The 22,091-nt window shown below is 52.2% G+C and overlaps 1 protein-coding gene across 2 annotated transcripts; it reads left to right on the forward strand.

Moving 5' to 3' along the window:
* The first annotated feature begins 1,467 nt into the window (after positions 1-1,467).
* Positions 1,468-19,954, forward strand: LOC133354385 (leucine-rich repeat-containing protein 20-like). Of its 2 annotated transcripts, none has more exons than XM_061571188.1 (5): positions 1,468-1,699; positions 3,759-3,853; positions 5,940-6,089; positions 7,535-7,702; positions 19,055-19,954. In XM_061571188.1, exons 2-5 carry the CDS (start codon positions 3,784-3,786, stop codon positions 19,393-19,395), a joined length of 729 nt encoding a protein of 242 aa, XP_061427172.1. In that variant the 5' UTR covers positions 1,468-1,699; positions 3,759-3,783; the 3' UTR covers positions 19,396-19,954. The 2 variants fall into 2 exon arrangements, with proteins under 2 accessions (XP_061427172.1, XP_061427173.1); XM_061571189.1 differs by having other exon boundaries at positions 1,496-1,610.
* The last annotated feature ends 2,137 nt before the right edge of the window (positions 19,955-22,091 follow it).

Genomic DNA, 22,091 nt, shown 5'->3' on the forward strand with positions numbered 1-22,091 from the left:
GAAGAGGTCCAAGCTGCTGCCACCTCTTCATTATTTTGCAATGCAAAACACCCATTAGCTGCACGTGAAATACTGTAGGTGATGTCAATAATTCATGGGTGGTTCGTGGTTGCAGAGATATAGCGATTTCAAATCGGGTCCATCTTTTTCAAACACCCCGTATATACCGTAGCTCCTCTTGCCTGGGCACATTTCAGTTTCATTGATTAGGTATAGCCCTGTGAGCCATTCGGCTCTTGAATCGGGTGCAACCGCAACAAACAAAAAACAAAAACATGAACAAGAAAACATCTTAAAGTGACTATGTGCAAACAGAAAATCCAAGAAAAGACAGCAAAATATTGCAGACTCGAACGTGTAACACCGCAAGGAGTACTCCGTATCAGTTGACCGAAGGGGGGGGGGGGGGGGGTGGGGAGGCCCAGGACCGGTTCAGATAAAAATCGCCATTGGTGTAGGTGGCCGTATTCTTGGTTCTTTCGGTAAAGTCACGTAGATAGAAAATAAAAAAACTAAAATGAAAGCAAAAAGACCCACGACGTTTCGATCGCAACACAAGCGATCGAAACGTCGTGATTTTTTTGCTTTTATTTTTAATTCAATTTTATTAGTTTTATTTTCTACCTACGTGACTTTACCGAAAGAACCGAGAATGTGAATTCCTGCAAGTCACGAAAGTTTTACGGCAAAATTTGCAGTCGATAGCAGTCGACACGGTCACGTGAAAGCCCCAACGCAGAAGGTCCCCTGGGTTTGATATCCCACGAACCTCACGGCAGAGGTGTGGACTCGAGTCATGTGACTTGGACTCGAGTCAGACTCGAGTCATGAATTTGATGACTTCAGACTCGACTTGGACTTGCATAACAATGACTTTGTCCCACCTCTGCCTCACGGCCCCCACCCTCGACCCCATCCGCTGCACAAATCACGGCAGTGGATGCCGACAGCAGCCTCACGATGCTCACAAAGGGGCCGTCCATAAATGACGTCACGCGGTTTTGGACGATTTTTGACCCCCCCACCCCCTTCGTCACACGGCGTCACAAAAAATCAGACCCCCCCCCCCCTCAAATATGACGTCACAAAGCTCTGCCCCCCCCCCCCCCAAATAAAACATGCTTCAAATCGCTTGAAACTATTGTAATTGTAGAGTGCGTATTTAATGTGCCGCTGCACTCTGATGTTGTAGGAGAACACATTTATTAAAAAGTCTATTTAATTAAGCAGAACGTGTTGCCTATATTCATTTAAAGTTGTGCATTTTGATGTGACGTCACATTTCTCAAACCCCCCTCGTCACACATCGTCACAATTGTCTGACCCCCCTCCCCCCCTCCCTAGGTGCGTGACGTCATTTATGGACGGCCCCTACCCGAAAATAATTACCACACTTGGAAACTACACCACCCCACCACCGCATTGCTTAAGACTTTAAAATTAGCCCGGAGAGAAATGCGATGACCCCCTTCTCCCGGTCTAATTCTGTCTTCACGATGCAAGAGCGCTCTACTGGCCGAGCCGGGTAACTCAGCCTCCTCCCTCATCCTCTTCCTCATCCTCACCACCCTCCTCACCACCCTCCTCCTCCTCCACGGTTCACCATCACTGTGAGTCCCAGCCGCGTCCGTCGGAGCACAAGACGAGTTTCCTACCCCTCCCCTCTCATCTCCTCTGCACGAGTTCGCCGGCTGCCTCGGTGGGTGCTTTGTGTGGGGTGCCGTGACCGGTTGGCCTGTCACTGGCTGCTGGGGTTTCGTTACAGGGTGTCTCTCCTCTCGTGGCCGGTGGCCTTAATGGTGTTGCGTCGAAAGTCGCTTCTTCTGTGTGGCGTGACTTGTGGTGGTGGTGGTGGTCATCGTATTGTGTACGGGCCTTCTTCTACTTCATGCATGGTGTGTCTCGTCTTATGGTGGCGTCGTGTGTAGCGCCCTTTCGTTAAGGTGTGGATGATGGTGGTAGTGTTGTAGTGGGGAGCGGTGGGGGTGGTGGTGAGCGCACCGCGCTACGAACCCGGCGTCCCGAGTTCGATTCCCGATCACAGCCAACACCGATTAGCTGAACGGGTCCTGGGCCTCTCCTAGGTCGACTCGGCCTCAAATTAGTACCTGGGTGCGATGTGTAAGCATCGCCGGCAGGGGGAGACAAAGGCGGCCCTACTTGATGCTGACCACCCACCCCGACCTCGTGCGCCGTTCCGACCTTCATAGGTGCTCCTCGCGAACAGCACTTGCCCCAACAGTATGTTGAAGGCTATACGGGGGATCTTTGTCTTTGTTATGGACGTATCATCTGCAGCGCCTCCCAGTGAGTTGCTGCTCATTCACTCGCCGGTCAGCCATCGTCGAAACGTCGCGTTCATTTGACAGTCGAGTGCATGGGCCACGTGCGGGGTGGAAATAAGTATAACCCGTAAAAACAAAGTTTTTCACTATAAATCCTTTATATGCGTGGCGGCTAGAGTCCTCTCGTCCTCTGGCTTGAGATGGCTGCCACCTATGGGTCAGATGATTGCATTGCACCATTAAGCAATTGGTAATTAAATATAATATTTTTGTCCTAAAAAGTGTAACATTTCTTTAAAAAAATTTCACGAACATTAATTGTCACGCACAACGAGTCTGTGTGGGAAATGTCAGCTCGATTGGATCACGGGAAGTGGGTTAAAAAACGACCGAAAGATTGGCACGGTCGTAAGCAAGCAAGCGAACTTAATATAAAGGATTTAAAAATAACAATCCATGGAAAGATAATTTAATAAGGTCGGGGCAGTGCCCCACTTAAACGACCACCGCCTTATAATTCTAAATATAAACACGTGAAACTTAAAAAATAACCGTGTTAAAGTATTTTTTTCTTTCAAAAAAAACTTAAACCAATCGGCTCATGTTATTCGTATTTGTGAAGTCGTATTTTGCCATTTTTAATCCATTCTGTTAAAATCCATTGGTAAAGAACGTGAGGATGGGACATGCGGTGTGAAGAGCCCTTGACACCCACCGTCCAATATGTGGTCTGACAACCCGTGGCACCCATCACCTGATAGTAATCGACAACTTTACCGATGATCGGCTCAGTTACTCAACTAAAAGTATAACATGAATGTAGTTGAGGGGTGGGGGAAGGTAAAACAAAATCTCACTTCAGTTCCCACGTGTGCCACTGAACGGGTGGTGATGGGCGTGGCTTGGTGACATCTTCAACATCTTAAGGCGCGTCACACTCGCCGTGGTTTTCAGGGGGTTTCCAGCATTCGGGAGGCAGAATGTCAGGGCGGCCACCATTTTTAAAGGGATCTGAGTGAGTAATTGACCACAAGAAAGTGATTGCTTACATTTTTTTCGTTGATTAATTGGCTTAATCTTGATTTGAATTGAACTAAAACATGAACTATATATATTTTTTTTACCAAATAAGGCCCACTGAGCTATATAGCTATTTTTTAAGCCACTTGACCACAAATTATAGCTCAACGAAGTGGCTTATCACGTGGATATTTAAATCAGCCAAATACTCCGAACGCACGTTTATTCTAAATGTGAAGGGAACAATCTGAGGCCCCGTAGAAAAATCCACGCGACCACGGGGAGAGAGACACCGCGAACTCCAAATATACAGAAGCAGGCGTCAGGGTCGGGATCAACCCCTCGACCTCCCGTGTACGAGGCGAGGTAGTTAACATCTCGCCACCGTGGCACCCGACTTGACTAATCTTAGATTGACTAATCGTAGAGAACGTTCTGGACTCCCGCCCCCAGGTCGCCGCATCTCTGCCGGGGCACGATGGCTGCAGGAGTGGTGCGTGTGGTGCAGAGGCTGAGGGAAACCCTGGAGGAGCACACAGACTCCATCGGTCAGTGGTCACTCTGGGTCACGCGGGGTCACGCGGGGTCACTTGGCCTCAACGGTAACTCTCAGTCACTCGGAGTCACCCAGGGTCACTGGGTCATGCAGGGTCAGATGGTGACTGGGTCACAGGGTCGCACAGGGTCAATGGTTACCACTGTTCGGTTGTCAATTGGATCATTACCCTAGACTTTTCCGCAGAAGAAAATGTGACATTCATATTTGGTGAGAACATTACTGTGGGAAGGAAGTGATGGAACCCAGTTATACTGGTAGGAACCTCCTGGTTACACCAGCCCACAGGGGATTATTGTGTCCGTCCGTCATGCATCCAAAAATGGGAGGGGTGGGGCTGGGTGGAGAGGGGCTGGTCACCCCGTGGTGCCCTTATAAAACTCAACATTTAATCTACTCACACCGGCTTGTTTCCGTCCTCACAGTCGGGCATATTTGCGGAATACACCACGCCGCCGTTAACCCTGGCCATTGACCGAGCAACTCAACGTTCCTACCAACTCCCTCCGCAGGAATGTGTTTATGGGAAGGAAGAGATGGAACCCAGTGATTTGGGTTGCCGCTTTCTTAGCGCAGTACAAACTTAACGATCTGCACGTGCAATTTGCACGTAATTTGCATCAACCATAAAACATTCGATGCCTGAGCGTGAGAATAAATGTTCGCAAAGATTACTTGAAAAAGTTCTTGCCAACAGTTTGCTCAAAATAAACCTGCACAAAAGCCTTTCTACAAATTGCAATCTTGCTATCGTAAATATTTATAACGAACACGGCTGTCAGTTACACATGGAATAGCTTTTACACGAGAATTTATTTAATACAAGCAAAACTCTGGACCGGTTTCGACATTCAGTGTCTCATCAGCAAGAGTCAGGCTGGTTTCAACCAATGCTGATGAACTGCCAAATATTTGCAAACCCCGACCCTCTGTTAGATATGGGTCCTTGAATTGATGTAGTGGCAAAACTCGACTGCCAGAGGGCAGCAGAGCCTCAGGATTTGCAGCTCAAATTCACGCGGCACCTGCCGTGTGACATCCATCTAAACACAATTCACTTAAAGATTCAATATTATAAAAAAAATGGTATTGTTTCCTTTGTGCTGTGTGTACTGCCTATTTCGTCAGCACTGTCTTGTCGATTGTTTTTACACCGTACTGTGGCGAAGTCTGCAGTGGTTGTCCTATGGGGTAACTCGCCCCCGTCGTAGGAACGTGGAATGTCCACAACTAGATCTGGGATATTAACAGGAGATGAGCACCCCCTCAATGCTCAATTACTGAGCATGCCAGTGGGTCAGTGTGTCTGTGTGTTTCCGTGTAGACCTGCCTGTGTGTGAGTCGGTGAGCGTGTCTTTGGGGCCGTCCATAAATGACGTCACGCACCTGGGGGGGGGGGGGTCAGACATTTGTGACGTGTGACGAGGGGGGGGGGGTGTTTGAGAAATTTGACGTCACATCAAAATGCGCAACTTTAAATAAATATAGACAACACGTTCTACTTAATTAAATAGACTTTTTAATAAATGTTTTTTCTTACAACATCAGAGTGCAGCGCCACATTAAATACGCACTACAATCACAATAGTTTAAAGCGATTTGAAGCATGTTTTATTTTAAAAATGGAAATATTTTTGTGGGGGTGGGGGGCAGAGCTTTATGACGTCATATTTGAGGGGGGTCTGACTTTTTGTGACGCCGTGTGACGAGGTGGGAGGGTAAAAAATAGTCCAAAATCGCGTGACGTCATTTATGGACGGCCCCTTTGTGTCTGCGTGTTCAGCGTAGCAGTTAGCGCGCTGCGCTACGAAGCCGGCAACCCACGTTCGATTCCTGATCACAGCCACCGACAGTTACGATTATCTGAACTGGTCCTGTGCCTCCCCTAGGTCGACTCAGCCTCAAATGAGTACCTAATGCGGTGTATAAACATCTCCACCAGAGAGACAAAGGCGGCTGGGGTTGGTGCTGGCCACCCACCCCCTCGTGTGCCGTGCCGGCCTTCGTAGGTGCTACTCGCTAACAGCTCTTGCCCCAACAGCCTGTTAAGGCTATACGGCGGATCTTTGTCTTTGTAGACCTGTCTGCGTGTGAGATGACGAACGTGCCCGTGGCGGTGAACGTGATGCTGGCGGAAGTCGCGGACGACGTCCGGGTCGCATCTCTGGCCGACAACATCCTCAAGTCGCTGCCCAGCAACTTCCTCAGCACCTTCTCCCACCTGCATGGTACAAGGAGAGCCTCAAGACTCTTTCAGGAGGGTCCTGCTAAATGTTTGTAATTTGGGGGGGGGGGGGAGCGGGGACGATGCCGCTGCTATGTATGATCCCAATTGAGTAATTTTCAGGTCATGTTTTCAGCTCTTTGGATATTTTTTTTGCCAATTCCAGTGACATTGTACGTCTTATTTTTTTGGTGGCTATGGGAAGAAACGGGAGAACCCAGAGGAAAACTCATGCGGAACTCGGAGAGAGAGATAATGTACAAACCCCACCCAGAAAGGTGGTGCACCTCGCCCGTTTTGCGGATTATACTTCACTTCGTAAAGTAAGGCGTACCTCGATCTTGTGCTCAGTGCCAATGAAGTTACGCCAATTTGGGAACACAAGAGCAAAGACTAAAGATCCCTCTTATATCCTGAAGAGACTTTTGGGGGAAGTTCTGTTAGCGAGCACCAATGTTGGTCAGCATGGCACACGAGGGGCTGGGTGGCTAACACCACGTCCGCCCAGTGGCAATGTTTACATATTGCACAAGGGACTCATTTAAGGCTGAGTCGACCTAGGGGAGGCCCAGGACCGATACATATAATCGTCACTGGTGTTGGCCGTGAGCGAGAATCGAATTCGGGTCGCCGGGTTCGTAGCGCAGCGCCGCTAACCACGGCGCCGCCGCTCCCCACAAATCTGGTATCACACGCGCACGCTCGCTCGTGCCAGACCACGTGACGGGGGAATAGGCGCCCGCCGCAACCCGCAACCCGGGGAGAATACGGCAATCGTTTTGTCCGCGCGGCAGTTTGACCCGCGTTTCGCGAGAGTAAGACTCGCTTGGGGTCGTGGCATCCCCGGCGTCTCGTGCGTTATAACCCAAAGAGCGCGCAAAGGGCGCAGCACGACCGCCCCGCATCCTTCCCCCCTCCCGACAACGCGCCCACGCGTGCGTGCCCTTTCCTCTTCCTCTCCCCCGGCGACGGTGCTGCGATTCCTATGCGTTGCCGCTTCCTGTTCTCGGAATAAAGATATATATAAAAAATAAAACCTCTGGCCAATTCGATAGGAGTAATGAAAATCTGCTGGTGTTCAGGTTGTTTGTTTAAGAGTCAAAGTGCATGGTCCGTGATGAATTGTGGAGCCGTGCATTTCCCAGTTTGTTACGGGCGATGGGGGCTAGGGCGGCGGGCGGGGGTGACGATGGTTGTGAGCAGAGTTGCGTAGCGCACTGGTCGCCGGTTCGACTCCATCTCTTGGCACGGAAGTTGAAGCAACGCGGCAACTTTCCTAAATCCCCCCGCCATGAATGGGTGCCCCGCAGTTAAACCGATCGGTAGGTCGTATGTTCTGGGGTAAAGTGTGGGGAACGAGAGCACTTCGAGTGCGTGATTATACTTTTTAAGTCGGCGGTGTCGAAGGCGATGCTGATGATGCTTTGTTTTATTTTCCCATTTTGTCAGAGCTGCACCTGCAGGGCAACCGACTCAAGTCGCTGCCGGATGCGGTGGCCTCCCTGACCGAACTGCACTTCATCGATGTCTCCAGGAACTGCTTTGTGACCTTCCCGGAGAGCCTCACCGCCACGCCGAGCCTACGCACCATCGACCTGTCCCACAACTCCCTGCAGGGTGAGCTCGCTCGCTTCCCGCGTCTCTCCCCACGTACCTCCTCGCGAACTCTCCCCGCGAACTCTCCCCGCGAACTCTCCCCGCGAACTCTCCCCGCGAACTCTCCCCACAAACTCTCCCCATGATCTCTGTCTTTATAAAAGGTCTGTCTTTCCGACGTCTGTCTTTCCGACAGACCTGTTCTTCACCTGAGGATGGCTGCTTGTGTTGTGGCCGAAACGTCGTGAGAATTGTATTTTATTATGTTTTATTTTTATTATTGTATTATTTCCCTTTTACGTGACTTTACCGAAAGAACCAAGAAGAGCAACAACACTGTTCCACTGCTGTGTAAACCTGGAATGACCCTCCTGGAAAAGAGACTTGAGACTCGGCAAGGCTTTCCTGAGTAGATAATCCTAAATAAGGAAATGTACGTGCATGCAACCCACCACACGGACAAAAAGATAATGGCCCTCCCGTTTAGCCTTTAACAGACTGTTTGGGCAAGTGCTGTTAACGAGCACCTATGAAGGCCGACACGGAACTTTAAGGGGGTGGGTGGCCAGCACCACGCGCGATACTCATTTGAGACTGAGTCGACCTAAGGGAAGCCCAGAACCGGTTCAGATAATTGTCACTGGTGTTGACTGTGAGCGGGAATGGAACCCAGGTCGCCGGATTCGTAGCGCAGCGTGCTAACCGCTGCACCACCGCTCCCTGCACAGGCAAAAGAGAAAGACAAAGATCCCCCATATAGCCTTAACAGACTGTAGGGGCAAGTCGTGTCAGCGAGCACCTATAAAGGCCGGCACAGCACACAAAGGGGTGGGTGGCCAATACCACGCCCGGCCGCCTTTGTCTCCCTAGTGGCGATGTTTACACATCGTACCAGGTACTCATTTGAGGCTGAGTTGACCTAGGGGAGCCCCAGGACCAGTTCAGATAACCGTCACGGGTGTTGGCTGTGAGCGGGATTCAAACTTGGGTCACCGGGTTCGTAGCGCTGTGCGCTAACTGCTGCACTAGGCACACACACGCACACACGCGCACACACACGCGCACAACAATAAAACGACCTCCAATTGGCAGTGAACCTCGCCTGCATATCATTCAGCTGTGTTAGTGGCTAAGAGATGGGATAGTTTAGCGAATTATTTTGTTTTATTGCAGACTCCCGCTTTTCCCAAGGCAATTCAGACTCTTAATCTCGTGTGTGCATCTGCCATCTCGCGCAGCAATCATTATCATCGTCATCGTCATTCTGAGATGCCCCCTGCCATCGCTGTGCGTTTCAAGAAGGCAAGAGCTGGTGGCGGTGTTGGTGGTGGTCAATGGAGTGGACAGTCACGCTGCACAAACTGCAATCTACCCGAAATCCAACCGCACTTCAACTGCAATCCACCTGCAGTCCAAACGAAAATTAAGAGAAATCCAACCGCAATCCACCTGCAATTCACCCGCAGTGCAATTTTTCAATCCACTTGCAAAATCCAACCGCAAACCACCCACAATCCAACTGCCATCCAACTGCCATCCAACTGCCATCCAACTGCCATCCAACTGCCATCCAACTGCCATCCACTCGTAATCCAACCTAAATCGAACCGCGATCCACCCGCAATCCAAATCGCGTGAAGAAATGTAACCTTCCCCATAATGCTTAGGCGGGCACGGTTTCAGCCGTGCGATTTTGATGAAATCGTCACAATCATGTCGGGGTAACGCTTCTTCCCCAGAACCCATTCTCTTTCCCCGACGACTTGCTTTACCCGAAATGCTAATGAAGTGAGCCCGGATTAGATGGGAAATATTAAAACCTTTTTCCGTGTTCGCTGCCTTCATCAGTGTCCAGCAGCTGTGTCCCTGGGCTTTTGATGCTCTTGGTTCTTCGGGGCGAATGTTAATTTGAGTGCCACCACCTGGCAGATTGTGCGAGGCGTCGTGAGCCGTGCGGTGCTCGTGATGTGTTTTGTGGTGCCGCGTTGCGCGTATTTGCGGCGTGAGCGAGAAACTGGTAGGTGCTTGTTTGCGGTGCGAGCGAGCGTGCGTTTGTGTGTGCGTGCCAACGAGCGTGCGTGTACGTGTCATTCAAGATTGCCAGAGAAGAAAGGGACGCCTTTTGTAAGAGTCGCTCGGTGTCTGCCGCACAGCGCCGGCTTGGTGGCCAAAACCAATGCTCCGGCGGTGTTGGCTGCCGACCACTCGACTCGTGGTTTTGGCCACTAGCACCACAAATCCACGTAGCCCAGCAGCAGCTCGCAGTCCGAATGTTGCAGAGACTGACTCAGCTTATCATCCCCCTGTGTGGCCAGTAACATTGAGTACCGCTTTGTGGGCGAGTCAACAGCAGTTGGCCCACGGAGAGGCTCTCCCACCGCCATGTGAATGTGGAGTGTCCACCACTGGCTCGGCGGCTGTGAAGGAGAGATGAGCAGCGCCTCAATGCTCATTTGAGCCAGAAATAACTTGGGACTTTAAAAAACAAAATTGTATTTGAGAAGCGGCCCAAAGGGGTGTTAAATGGTTGAAAGCAGCAATCCTGATGTCACGATTGGCTCTGTAGCCGGCCGGCTTGCCGTGAAGCCCGGAGGACAGAACCCGGCGATGCTGGCTGCGTGGATGAGGCCGTGGCAAGGCTCCGCGTTGTAATTCAGGTCACGTGCACCTTTTTGCCGAAATCTTGGAACAAAGCCCTAATCCGTCTCTGCTGTGCGGCGGTTAGCCAGTGGCTGCCTCTGAACACCGAGAGATCACGCGGAGATGCAACAGGTCCTGGCCAAACATCCGCGTGCTGAAAAATCACCTGCAAGTGACTCGGTTGTTATTACGTGGCCGACAACGCGTGTGGAGGACCGTAGGATTCCGGCGATCGTTGGCGTCGGCACGCTGCCTGGCCACCGCTGCTGCCTCCCCGCTCGCCTTTGGTTCCCCGCGCCTCCGAGTCGTTCCCTCTCTTCCAGAGTGAGCGAATACCCGGCCGTGATGGTGGCGCGTTAACAAGTTGAAATAATTATAATCAAGATTATTATATGATTAGAACATTGCTCGCTCCCCTCCTGCGAAAACCTGGCAGTACCCTCCTTTCAAAACAGAGTCTTGAGGCCCCGGCGTGGCTTTGCTTGGTAAACGAGCAGAAACACATTCCTGCGGAGGGAGCTGGTAGGAACGTTAGGTTGATCGGTCAATGGCCAGGGTCAACGGCGGCGTGGTGTATTACGCAAATATGCCTGACTGTGAAGGCGGGCACAAGCCGGAGTGAGTAGGTTAAACGTTGAGTTTTATAAGGGCACCACGGGGTGACCAGTCCCTCCCCACCCAGCCCCACCCCTTCCACCCTCCATCCAGCCCCACCCTCCCCACCCAGCCCCTCCCCACCCAGCCCCTCCCCACCCTCTCCTCCCCACCCAACCCCACCCTCCCCACCCAGCCCCTCCCCACCCAGCCCCTCCCCACTCTCCCCTCCCCACCCAGCCCCTTCCTACCCTCCCCACCCAGTCCCTTCCTACCCTCCCCCTCCCTCCCCACCCTCCCCTCTCCACCCAGCCCCACGCCTCCCATTTTTGGATGCACGACAGACGGACACAATAATCCCCTGTGGGCTGGTGGAACCAGTGGGTTCCTACCAGTATAACGACAACATCAACAAAACCAACACCACCACCAACACCACCACCAACACCACCACCAACACCACCACCAACACCACCACAGAAGTTTCAATTTCCCTCCTCCCTCTGCAGCCCGACCTCCCTCCTTAAACCGCAAATCGGCAGGTCGCCCCGCGTGCAGTGGGCAAAGCCAGCGAGCCGCCACGCGTCTTCCCCTGCGGGCATCGTTGGGTGGGTGGGTGGTGGAGTGGCGCGTGGGAGTGGGGGGTCACACATGAAAGGCGTCGAGGCCGGGCGAGAGACGCGGGGCGAGCGAGAGATAAAAGCCGTCGAGGGCTCTCTCGCGTCGTCAGGATGAATGTGACCCCTCGCTCGCAACTTCATTAGCGTCGACGCGCGGGTTAGCGGAGCCGGCTTCAGACGGCCCGGACGTTTGATTGAAGCTGGAAGAGCCCCCCCCCCCCCCCCCAGCGTGAGCTGTCTGTCCAACCCCCGCCGCACTCCGCGAGCTGGGGTTGGCAGTGGTGGAAAATTACGCGGCGAGTCGCACGCGGGTAGATAGTGGAAACGATCACGCGTATTCTCCCGGTGTCAGGTCGAGTCAGTGCTCGGGGACTCTCTTTGTTGTCCCGTGCGTACGGCTTTTCTTATTCTTCTTCTCCTTGCTTGTGGCGTTTGGAAAAAAACAGCAGCAGCAGCTGCTGCTGCAGGCTATGGTCGCGTGTCTAATGTTTTGAGCCATTCCACGACATCATCCGGGGTGGTAGCGGAGTGGAGAAGTCCGCTGGTTCCACCAGATGATGTGTATTGCATCAAAATCTGAATATTTATCCTGGAGGAATCCTATGAGCTATAAAGCTATTTTTCACAGATGTCCAGTCGGGGCGGGTCACAACGTAACAACAACAAACGATACAAAAAACACGCATCGGGCAGTCAAGCCTGATGGGTCACACCTCACCACAGCATGAGGTCCCTGATCCTTCGATTTATGGAGGAAATATCCTGAAGTCCTCCTCCTCCACGTGTTGTCATCATTGTCGTTGTTGTTGGGGATGCGACGGTTAGTTGGGGCAGCAAAGACGACCCAGGGCTGTTCCTCCATCGGCATTTCAGCGACATGTTCTTGTTTGGGACGACGCTGACGACGCTGACGCTGCTGCTACTGCTGACGCTGCTGCCATTGCTGCCGCTGCTACCGCTGCTGCTGCTGCTGCTGCCGTTGCTACCGCTGCTGCTGCTGCTGCCGCTGCTGCTGCCCCCACGCCTCTCACGCGACGGGGCCGCGCCGTGCTCTTCGGCCGACACAGGAGGCGAGGATGCATGCCTGTCGCTGAAAAAATTATCATCTTGGATGTATGTTGAACTTCTTTCGCAGCGTGCGTGGCCAACCGTGCGAATCGGAGGTGAAGGGGAAGGACAACAAACTAAACACAAAAAGCAGTTTTATAGAAATGTGAAGCGACTGGAGATGCGACGTAAATTAAAAGTATTGTCATGTAAAATATATATATACTTGTAAAAAAAAAATGCAGCAGGAGTGTATTGTGTATACAAAGGAAGGATAAATTATACTCGCATAGTTGTCAAATTCACAGCTGTGGCTGCGATTGACGTTGATAATAATAATTTGCATTTATAAGGCGCAATTCATCCAGGGATCACAGTGTGCCACGTCCGTGGCCGAACTGTGAGTTTTAGGTGCCACTCCGTGACGGTCAATTCGAGGCATTCGCCGCGGGACACAAGGGTTCGGAATAATGGAGCGGGCGGCAGAAATGGACGATGATTCATCGGATGATTACGATTCCCCGCGAATATTTTCTCCCTCTCTCTTTCTCTTTTGTTCAGCTTTGAAAGGATGTCGACGGAACGACTCCCCCGCGCTCCGCGTGCAATCACGCGGAGCGACAGATCCGGGGGCCGGTCACTCCGAGTTGCGCGGAGGATCTGCGCGGCTGCGTGCTGTGCGATCAGGAGTGGAGATTTGCGTAGTTGGGTCCGTTGGGGGGGCGGGGGGGGGGGATCAATCGAGGTTATTGGCAGCAGCGGCAGCAGCAACACCGTGATGTACTTTCTCACATGGTGCGCGTGTGGGTGGCTTGACGAGTGGGATGCAGACGGCCGTCTTCGTGATGCCCTTGGCGCAGTGATCATGGCCCAAATGGCGAATTGCGCGAGCCAGTTGATTTGACGGCGCGGCGGGATGGTGCGGTGTGGTGGGTTTAGCGTGTGATTGTGTGGTGGAGCGGTGTGTAGTGCAGTGTGCTGGAGTGTGTGGCGGTGCAGTGTGTGAGTGAGTGATGTTGTGTGGTGGTGCGGTGTGTAGTGCAGTGTGTGAGTGTGGCGTGGCAGTGTGATAGTGAGTGATGTTGTGTGGTGGTGCGGTGTGTAGTGCAGTGTGTGAGTGTGGCGGTGCAGTGTGATAGTGAGTGATGTTGTGTGGTGGTGCGGTGTGTAGTGCAGTGTGTGAGTGTGGCAGTGCAGTGTGTGAGTGTGGCGGTGCAGTGTGATAGTGAGTGATGTTGTGTGGTGGAGCGGTGCGTAGTGCAGTGTGTGAGTGTGGCGGTGCAGTGTGATAGTGAGTGATGTTGTGTGGTGGTGCGGTGTGTAGTGCAGTGTGTGACGTGGTGCGTGATGCTGTGTATCGTGCACTTTGACAGGCCGCTATGTTAGATATGGATAGGGCAGAGAGAGAGAAATATGAATTCTGCAGGTCATTCCAGCGTGCATGTGGGAAGAGGCCGTAATTAACCGGGAACCCCCGCAGAGCAAACACTTCAAGGAATCGCTCTGAGCCTCATGCAGTATTTATAATGCAATTAGAACTATTTCAGCCGCTGCGATTGTGTTTTGGTCCACCATCGAGGCAAAAAAAAACTCCCGTCCGCCACTCGGTGGGACGTCGCAGCGTAACGGTCAGCGCGATGCAATGCAGAGGTTCGGCCGGTTCGACTCCCATCTCTTGGCGCGGCAGTCGAAGCAACGGGAGGGATGGCGGGGGCTGCTGGCTTTCTTAAAATCCCCCGCTCCTTTTCCCCACATCGCCCCTGTTCACCCAGCAGCGTGCATGGGGTGCGCGACAGGCAGTCGATCGGCACGTAGCGTGTGGTGGGCTACAGTGTGGCTGCTCACAACGTCTACCCAATCAATCAAGCACTCTTTATTCCGCGTGCCAATATCGCCCTCAATAAAGTGGGCGTCGGTGCACATTGGAGGGGAACGCGAACGGTGGTACCGGGGGGCACGGAGCAACAGGAAAGAAAAACAGAAACCCGTCACGACCTCGGCGGCCAACACCGACTGAGCAGAGTCAATTGCAACTGCGCGCAACGAATAGCATAAAGAAAGGTGAAGTCATAAGTCAAAATAAAAAAATGAAAAGTAAAAAGGCAGCCGAGGCGCATCTCCAACCTTTACGAGAGTGGGGAACGATCCTGGAATTTCAGGCATCTCGAATAGGGCCTTAAAATACTAGTTTTGGGGTCTTAAGGCGGGGGCGCGGTGGGAGCGGGGATGGGGGGAGTTGATCACCCTCATCCCCCCCCCCCCCACCCAGAATCAGCCGCTGTCCAGCGTGGAAGAGTCTTCCAGAACATTGATCGCTATATGGGGGGCTCCCAAGAGCGGGCCTCGAGTGGAGGCCCTTCAGGCCAAGCAGTGGCACGAGCGGGCAATTGTCAATTGCAGGGGCTGGCGCCTGTGCCTCTGTACGCCCCACGTCTGTGCCACTGTACGCCCCACGTCGCGATGATTTCCTCGCCACCGCAGCAGCCGCCGCCGCGGCCGCCTCGATCCGTCCGCGCGGTCCGAGCGAGAAAGTTTCGCGCGGGAGGATTATTCAAATGGTCGCATTGTAGCCGCGAACAGAAGCGAGGGGTCGTTCGTCATCGCGAAAGGTCGCGTGCGAGATTTGGCGTCACGGAGCGAAACGTGCGCTGGGCACACAACTCGTCGATACGCCGTTCGCTCCATTTCCCTTCCTCCAAGTGACTGCTTATCACTTGTATTATGTTCTAAACGCAGTGGCTGAGCGCAGGCGACAAAAATCCTCCCCCCCACCCCCCATCCTGCACCCCTAACGCGAAACGGCCGGCAACAAACAGCACCCGTGAAAGTTGTAAACACCACAGATGAGAGGGTTAAGCGTTTTTTCTGGAATTAAGCGAGATTCATATTATTGGTTATTTCGGTAAAGTAACATAGAAGGGAAACAATAAAATAAAAAATAAAAAAAATATTGCTTTATATATTTTTATTATTTTTAATTTATTAGTATTTTTATTATTTTTTTATTGTTTCCCTTCTACGTGACTTTACCGAAAGAACCAATGATATGAATCCCTGCAGTCACAAAAGCTTTAAATAAAAATTTGAGCGAGACTATTATTACTACAAGGGCCTGGGAGAGGTAGAAGATGGGAAACGGGAATTCCAAAGTTGGGGGCTGTGCGAGGAAAGAAGTGAGGTGACCTGCAGTGTGGTGAGCAGGTGAGCAGGTGGGTGAGTGAGTGAGTCGTTGTGACTTACCGTGCGGTTGTATGTGTGTAGGTTGAAGTTCTCTCGCACTGTAGGTAGCCAACCTTGCTAATCTGTGGGTCTCTGTGGGTCTCTGTGTGTGTCTCTATGGATGTTGGTGTCTGCGGGTCTTTGTGTGTATGTGTGTATGTTGAAGTTCTCTCGCACTCTAGGTAGCCAACCTTGCTAATCTGTGGGTCTCTGTGGGTCTCTGTGGGTCTCTGTGTGTGTCTCTAATGGATGTTGGTGTCTGCGGGTCTTTGTGTGTATGTGCGTATGTTGAAGTTCTCTCGCACTCTAGGTAGCCAACCTTGCTAATCTGTGGGTCTCTGTGGGTCTCTGTGGGTCTCTGTGTGTGTCTCTATGGATGTTGGTGTCTGCGGGTCTTTGTGTGTATGCGTATATGTTGAACTTCTTCGCAACGTAGGTGCGGGGGAAGTATGTATAACACATTTAAAATCATACATTGAGATTTTGATTATTTTGCTGCGATAACTTTCCACACGATCAGCCGCTTTGTTGAGCTATCTTACGTGGCCAGGCCACTTCTGAAAAACAAGTTAATACCTCAGTGGGTCTTACCTAGTAATAAAAAACTATATTTTAGTTTTATTTGTGTATTTTTAAGTGATTTGTTTACCTTTCCTATACGTTGCACTCCTACCGTGTCTTTGTATTGTTTGTTGTCGTAACGTTCTGACCCGCCTCTACTGGATATCTGTGAAAAAGAGCTTCATAACTCATCGGATTCCTCCAGTATAAGTGCAGATCCTGATTCTAAACTACCAAGCAAGTGGAAATCACTCAGAAAACGAAAACTTAATCAACAAATCAAGAAATGGCACGTAAACAAACGGCACCACCACCACCAACAACAACAACAAACGTCATCACAACAGGAGAAGCGAGCTTGTGAAGTCGACATCGCAAGAAGACACAGGACCACCTTGCCCGGCGCGTCATCGCTCGTGCCTCTCCCGCACTTAATTATCGCGAGTGAATCTCCTCCATCTCGCCGTGAGTGGAAATTCCGGAGTCTTCGTTTTTTCTTCCCCCTTCTTTGACCCAGGACGCAGAAGCCAAATATCGTCACAACATCAAATTGAATTGCCGCGTGGCGGGACGATTGTGCTGACTGGACGGCTGCCGCCGTGGATTATGGGAGTTTTATGGCTTTGTCTCTGCCGCGTGACACAAACTGACACCGTTAATAAATAAGCTTCGTGACAAATTAAATTATAAACACGGCCCTGCCAGGATCGTGTTTACATCAGCGGTTCGTGATGCTCGCGCGCGCACAAAGGCAAAAGATCCCCCACGCCCGTATAGCCTTCGGCAGGCTGTTGGGGCAAGTGCTGTTTAGTGAGCACCTATCAAGGCCGGCAGGGCACACGAGAGGGGGTGGGTGCCCGCCTATTGTGTATCCCCAGTGCCGTTGTTTACACACCGCACCGGCTACTCATTTATGGCTGAGCCGACCTAAGGGAGGTCCAGTAACCGGTTCGAACGTTCCTCACTGTTATCGGTCGTGAGCGGGAATGGAACTCGGTTTGCCGGGGTTCGTAGTAGCAACGCGTCTTGGCACTCACTCACCCTCCCTCCCGCTCGCTCACCCTCCCGCTCGCTCACCCTCCCGCTCACTCACTCACCCTCCCTCCCTCCCGCTCGCTCGCCCTCCCGCTCACTCACCCTCCCTCCCGCTCGCTCACCCTCCCTCCCGCTCGCTCACTCTCCCGCTCACTCACTCACCCTCCCTCCCTCCCGCTCGCTCGCCCTCCCGCTCACTCACCCTCCCTCCCGCTCACTCACCCTCCCGCTTCCCAAAGCGCGTGCGTGCGGTGCTAATCTGGCATTGCGTTGTGCGCGCGCGCTCGTTATCGCGCTGTGAGCGATAAATCTTGATTACATTTGTTTACAAGTGAAATACTTCTGCTGCCCGAATGAATTACTTTCACGTACAAATGCCAGTTTGTTGTTGTTGTTGTTGCTGCCTGCAGGCCTCGTTAAGCGAGGGGTGGGTGGGGTGGAGCTGCGTTGGGATGAGTGCCTTTTTGTTGGGAGTTGGCAGCCGTTGTTTTATATAGAGCGTGTCCATAAAGTATGTTTTATAGATACCATTAATGGTATATATATGGCATTTTATATATACCATTATATACCATCGGATTGTCTTTGTATGTCAATGTCAGTTAATTACGACATTGTCATCATCAGCCCTTTGGTCGATCCACTGCTGGATGAAGGCCTCCCCCAAGCCCTCGCCACCTCTCCGTACCCCCACGCACCAGTCTCTCTTTTTAATATATTCCAATAAACTAGTGTGGGACTTTAGGGACACCAGCCGGCCATCAACGGTGTGAGAATGCCTTGCGCCCGGGGCCATCGTTATCCATTGCCGCCGCGTCAAATGTGGGCCCACCGCACAGTTACAGGCTACGCTGATTGTATTTCGACGCCGCGCAGGAGGAGGAGGTGGTGGAGGAGGAGGAGGGGGTGGTGGAGGAGGAGGAGGGGGTGGTGGAGGAGGAGGAGGAGGGGGTGGTGGAGGAGGAGGAGGGGGTGGTGGAGAAGCCACGCGTCGAGGGGTGCCGCTGGTGGCTTGGTGGCTTCGCAGCGCGTCCCTCCGCGCGTCCCTCCGCGTGTCTGCCCGCAGCCGCTCGCTGTAAACCTGATTTAGGGCGAGATTCATTTTGCCGCTGTGGATTTCCGCGCGATGGCTCGAGCCACCTCGATTGAGCGATCATTTGTGATGGCCAGTTCGCTTCTGAACAAACAAACAAAACCAATAGCTTGGTTGGGCTTTACCTGGTACAATTACAAAACATTGTTTCTCTTTATTGTTATTTTTTAAGTGATTCGTTTACCTTTCATATGCACTCTTATTGTGTTTTTGTATTGTTTGTTGTAACGTTCTGACCCGCCCCTCCTGGAGATCTGTGAAAACGAGCTTTATAGCTTATCGGATTCCTCCAGTATAAAGACGGTCACTGCATCGCGCACTTTCGGATGTGTTTACGTGGCCGTCTGGAACGCTCTTCCTTCCGATGTTAGGAAACCACTTGCGCTATGCAGTTTGAAATCATCTCGATTGAAAACGAAATTCTTTTTAAAAAATGCGTTTTGTGTATAGTTTGTTGTCCTTCCCCCGCACCTCCGATTCGCGCGGTTTGCTACGTACGGTACGAAAGAAGTTTGGTCAACGCATTAATATTCTGAAGACGTCCGTCCAATCTCTCTCCCGCAGAGCTCCCCGCCGAGAAGCTCGCGGCCATGCCCTCCCTCGCGTCGCTGATCGTCACCGCGAACCCCCTGACGCAAGACGCCGTGGACTCGCTGAGCCTGCTGACGGACACCCTGCGAGTGACGCTGGCCCCTCCGGAGGAGCGCAACGGCCACGGCGGCTGTGGCAGCGATCGAGAAACGAGCGTCACGGGTGACGAGGCCGCTCGTGACGAGGCTCGCTGTGCCGCTGATGTCGTTGCCGATGACCGGTGCCTTTCCCAGAGTGACCGCCCCCACCTCCCACTGCCTCCCCCACCACCACCCCCACCCCCCCTACCACCCATTCGCCCCAGGCTGGAGTGAATGGTCCTCCTCGGCCAGGCGGTCGGCAACCTGCAGCTGCAGAGACGCATGCGGCTCTTGAAGGGCTGCAGTGCGGCTCTTGGCACTCGAAAAAAATGTGTTATTTTGGTTGGCGATCCCTTACCATGGACATCCAGTTCACCATGGACGTCCAGTTCACCATGGACGTCCAGTTCACCATGGTAGTTCAGTTCACCATGGTAGTCCAGTTCACCATGGTAGTCTAGTTCACCATGGTAGTTCAGTTCACCATGGTAGTCCAGTTCACCATGGACGTCCAGTTCACCATGGGAGTCCAGTTCACCATGACGTCCAGTTCACCATGACGTCCAATTCACCATGGTAGTCCAGTTCACCATGGAAGTTCAGTTCACCATGGACGTCCAGTTCACCATGAAAGTCCAGCTCACCATGGAAGTCCAGTTCACCATGGAAGTCCAGTTCACCATGGAAGTCCAGTTCACCATGGACGTCCAGTTTACCGTGGGCAGGGATCGGCAACCTGCGGATCGGGAGCGGCATGCGGCTCGTTGAGTGACTACTTCGTGGCCTTCTTCTTGGTTCTTTCGGTAAAGTCACGTAGAAGGGAAGTAATAAAATAATATAAATAAAACATAATAAAATAATTCTCACGACGTTTCGGCCACAACGCAAGCAGCCGTTCTCAGGTGAAGACCAGGTCTGTTGGGGAGACAGCGTCTGAAAGACAGACCTAGACTTCACCTGAGGACGGCTGCTTGCGTTGTGGCCGAAACGTCGTCAAAATTATTTTATTATGTTTTATTTTTTTATTACTTCCCTTCTACGTGACTTTACCGAACGAACCAAGAAGATGAATCCCTGCAGTCACGAAAACTTTAAATCGAAAAATGCTTCGTGACCGTTATTTATTAAGGAGCCACCGTCTCCGATTCACCAACAATAAATTGCGGCTTTTGAAATATCGGCGTTTTTACCGAATTCGAAAAAAATGGCTCCTCGTTGTTGTTGTTGTGGTTTACCGACCCCTGTCCTCAACGCGGCCTCGATGTCACCCCCGTTACAGTCAGAGGCCATTCCAGTCACAGACGGCTGTGTCGGGGTGCGTAAAACGACAGCGCGCGTGATGTGTCTGTGCGTCCGCGTGTGTTCGGTCCGGCCTTCATTGGTGCTCGCTAGCAGCACTTGCCCCGACAGTCTATTAAGGCTATACGGGGGATCTTTGTCTTTGTTTGCGTGTGCACGTGGCGGTTCGCGCGCTATTCTACGAACCCGGCGACCCGAGTTTGATTGCCGCTCACGAATAACTGCAATAATGATAATAATAGCGGCGAATACTTGAACTGGATCTGGACCTCTTCTAGATCGACTCGGCCTTAAAAAAGTATCTGTTACGGTGCATAAACATCCGTACTGGGGAAACAAAGGCGGCTGGGCGTGGTGGTGACCACAGCGCCCCCCCCCCGTCTTGTGCTGCACTGGCGTTAATAGGTGCTCGCTAACAGCACTTTCCCCAACAGTCTGTATAAGGTTACGTGGATGAATCTTTGTGCGTGTATGTATTTATATATGCCGGTCATCTCAGTCAACCCGTAGCACCTGGGTCTGTCCTGTGACCTCGTGCCAGCGAGCCATCGACATTTCACGTGGAATCAAAGTGCACTCAGCCTGGCACAAGCGCCGTGGCGACGTCACCGCAACTTCGTGGCTCATTCTGTTGTTGGAGTTTGTGTGCGTGTGTGTGCGTGCGCTTTGTGTTGGGGGAAGCGCTGTTAGCGAGTAGCAGCACCTATGAAGGCCGGCACGGCACACGAGGGGGTGGGTGGCCAGCACCACGCCCTGCCACGAGTGTGGGGGAGCGGTGTCACAGCGGTTAGCGCGCTGCGCTGCTCTGCGGACCCGGCGACTCGAGCTCAATTCCCGCTCACGGTCAACACCAGTGACGAGAATCTTGGACCGCTGCTGGGCGCCCCCCCCACCCCCCTAGGTCGATTCGGCGTGGAATAGACAGAGGCGGCCGGACGTGTTGGTGGCGGCCACCCATCTCCTCCGCGCGTAGTGGCCGGCCTTCACTAGGTGCTCGCTACTCGCTAACGGCACTTGCCCCAAGAATCTACTGAAGGCTACACACGGGCGGGGGTCTTCGTGCCCTCTGAGCCAACTTTCCGTGTGTTTGCTGTGTTGTTTTGTTGTTGACGCTCGGGTTAAAAGTCCCCGTTATCCTCCTCCCGCTGACACGCGCTCGGCCCGGTGTCTGTCGCACAGAGCGGCGGCTGCAGAGTCGCCTGCATAAATCATTCAGCTGAGAAATGCACGATAAGATATATATTTAAAAAAAACACCCATCCGGATCGGTTGGGTATTCATGAGCTGTTTTATGTATGTTTTGAAACGGGGCAGATGTGAGTGAGCTCTAGGGAGATGAGCAGAAGCAGAGGGGGTGGTGGGTGCGATGTTTAAACATGAGGTCACCTCCTACCCCACCCCCCCATCACCACTCGCATGAGTCCGAGACAGATCTAGAAACTTCCAATGTGGGGAGGAGGGGATCAGTCCCGACATCTTAAGATTAATGAAGAGAGCCCTATATTACTTTTTTTTTATTAAAAACTCGATGAGAAATGTTATCTAATAAATAGCAATCAAATACCGATTATATGTTTTTGTTCGTTCGGTAAAGTCACGTAGATAGAAAAATTATAATAATAAAGTTAATT

The sequence above is a fragment of the Lethenteron reissneri genome, chromosome 47, assembly GCF_015708825.2.
Source record: "Lethenteron reissneri isolate LAM-NWPU_2019-01 chromosome 47, ASM1570882v1, whole genome shotgun sequence".
Classification (NCBI taxonomy): domain Eukaryota; kingdom Metazoa; phylum Chordata; class Hyperoartia; order Petromyzontiformes; family Petromyzontidae; genus Lethenteron; species Lethenteron reissneri.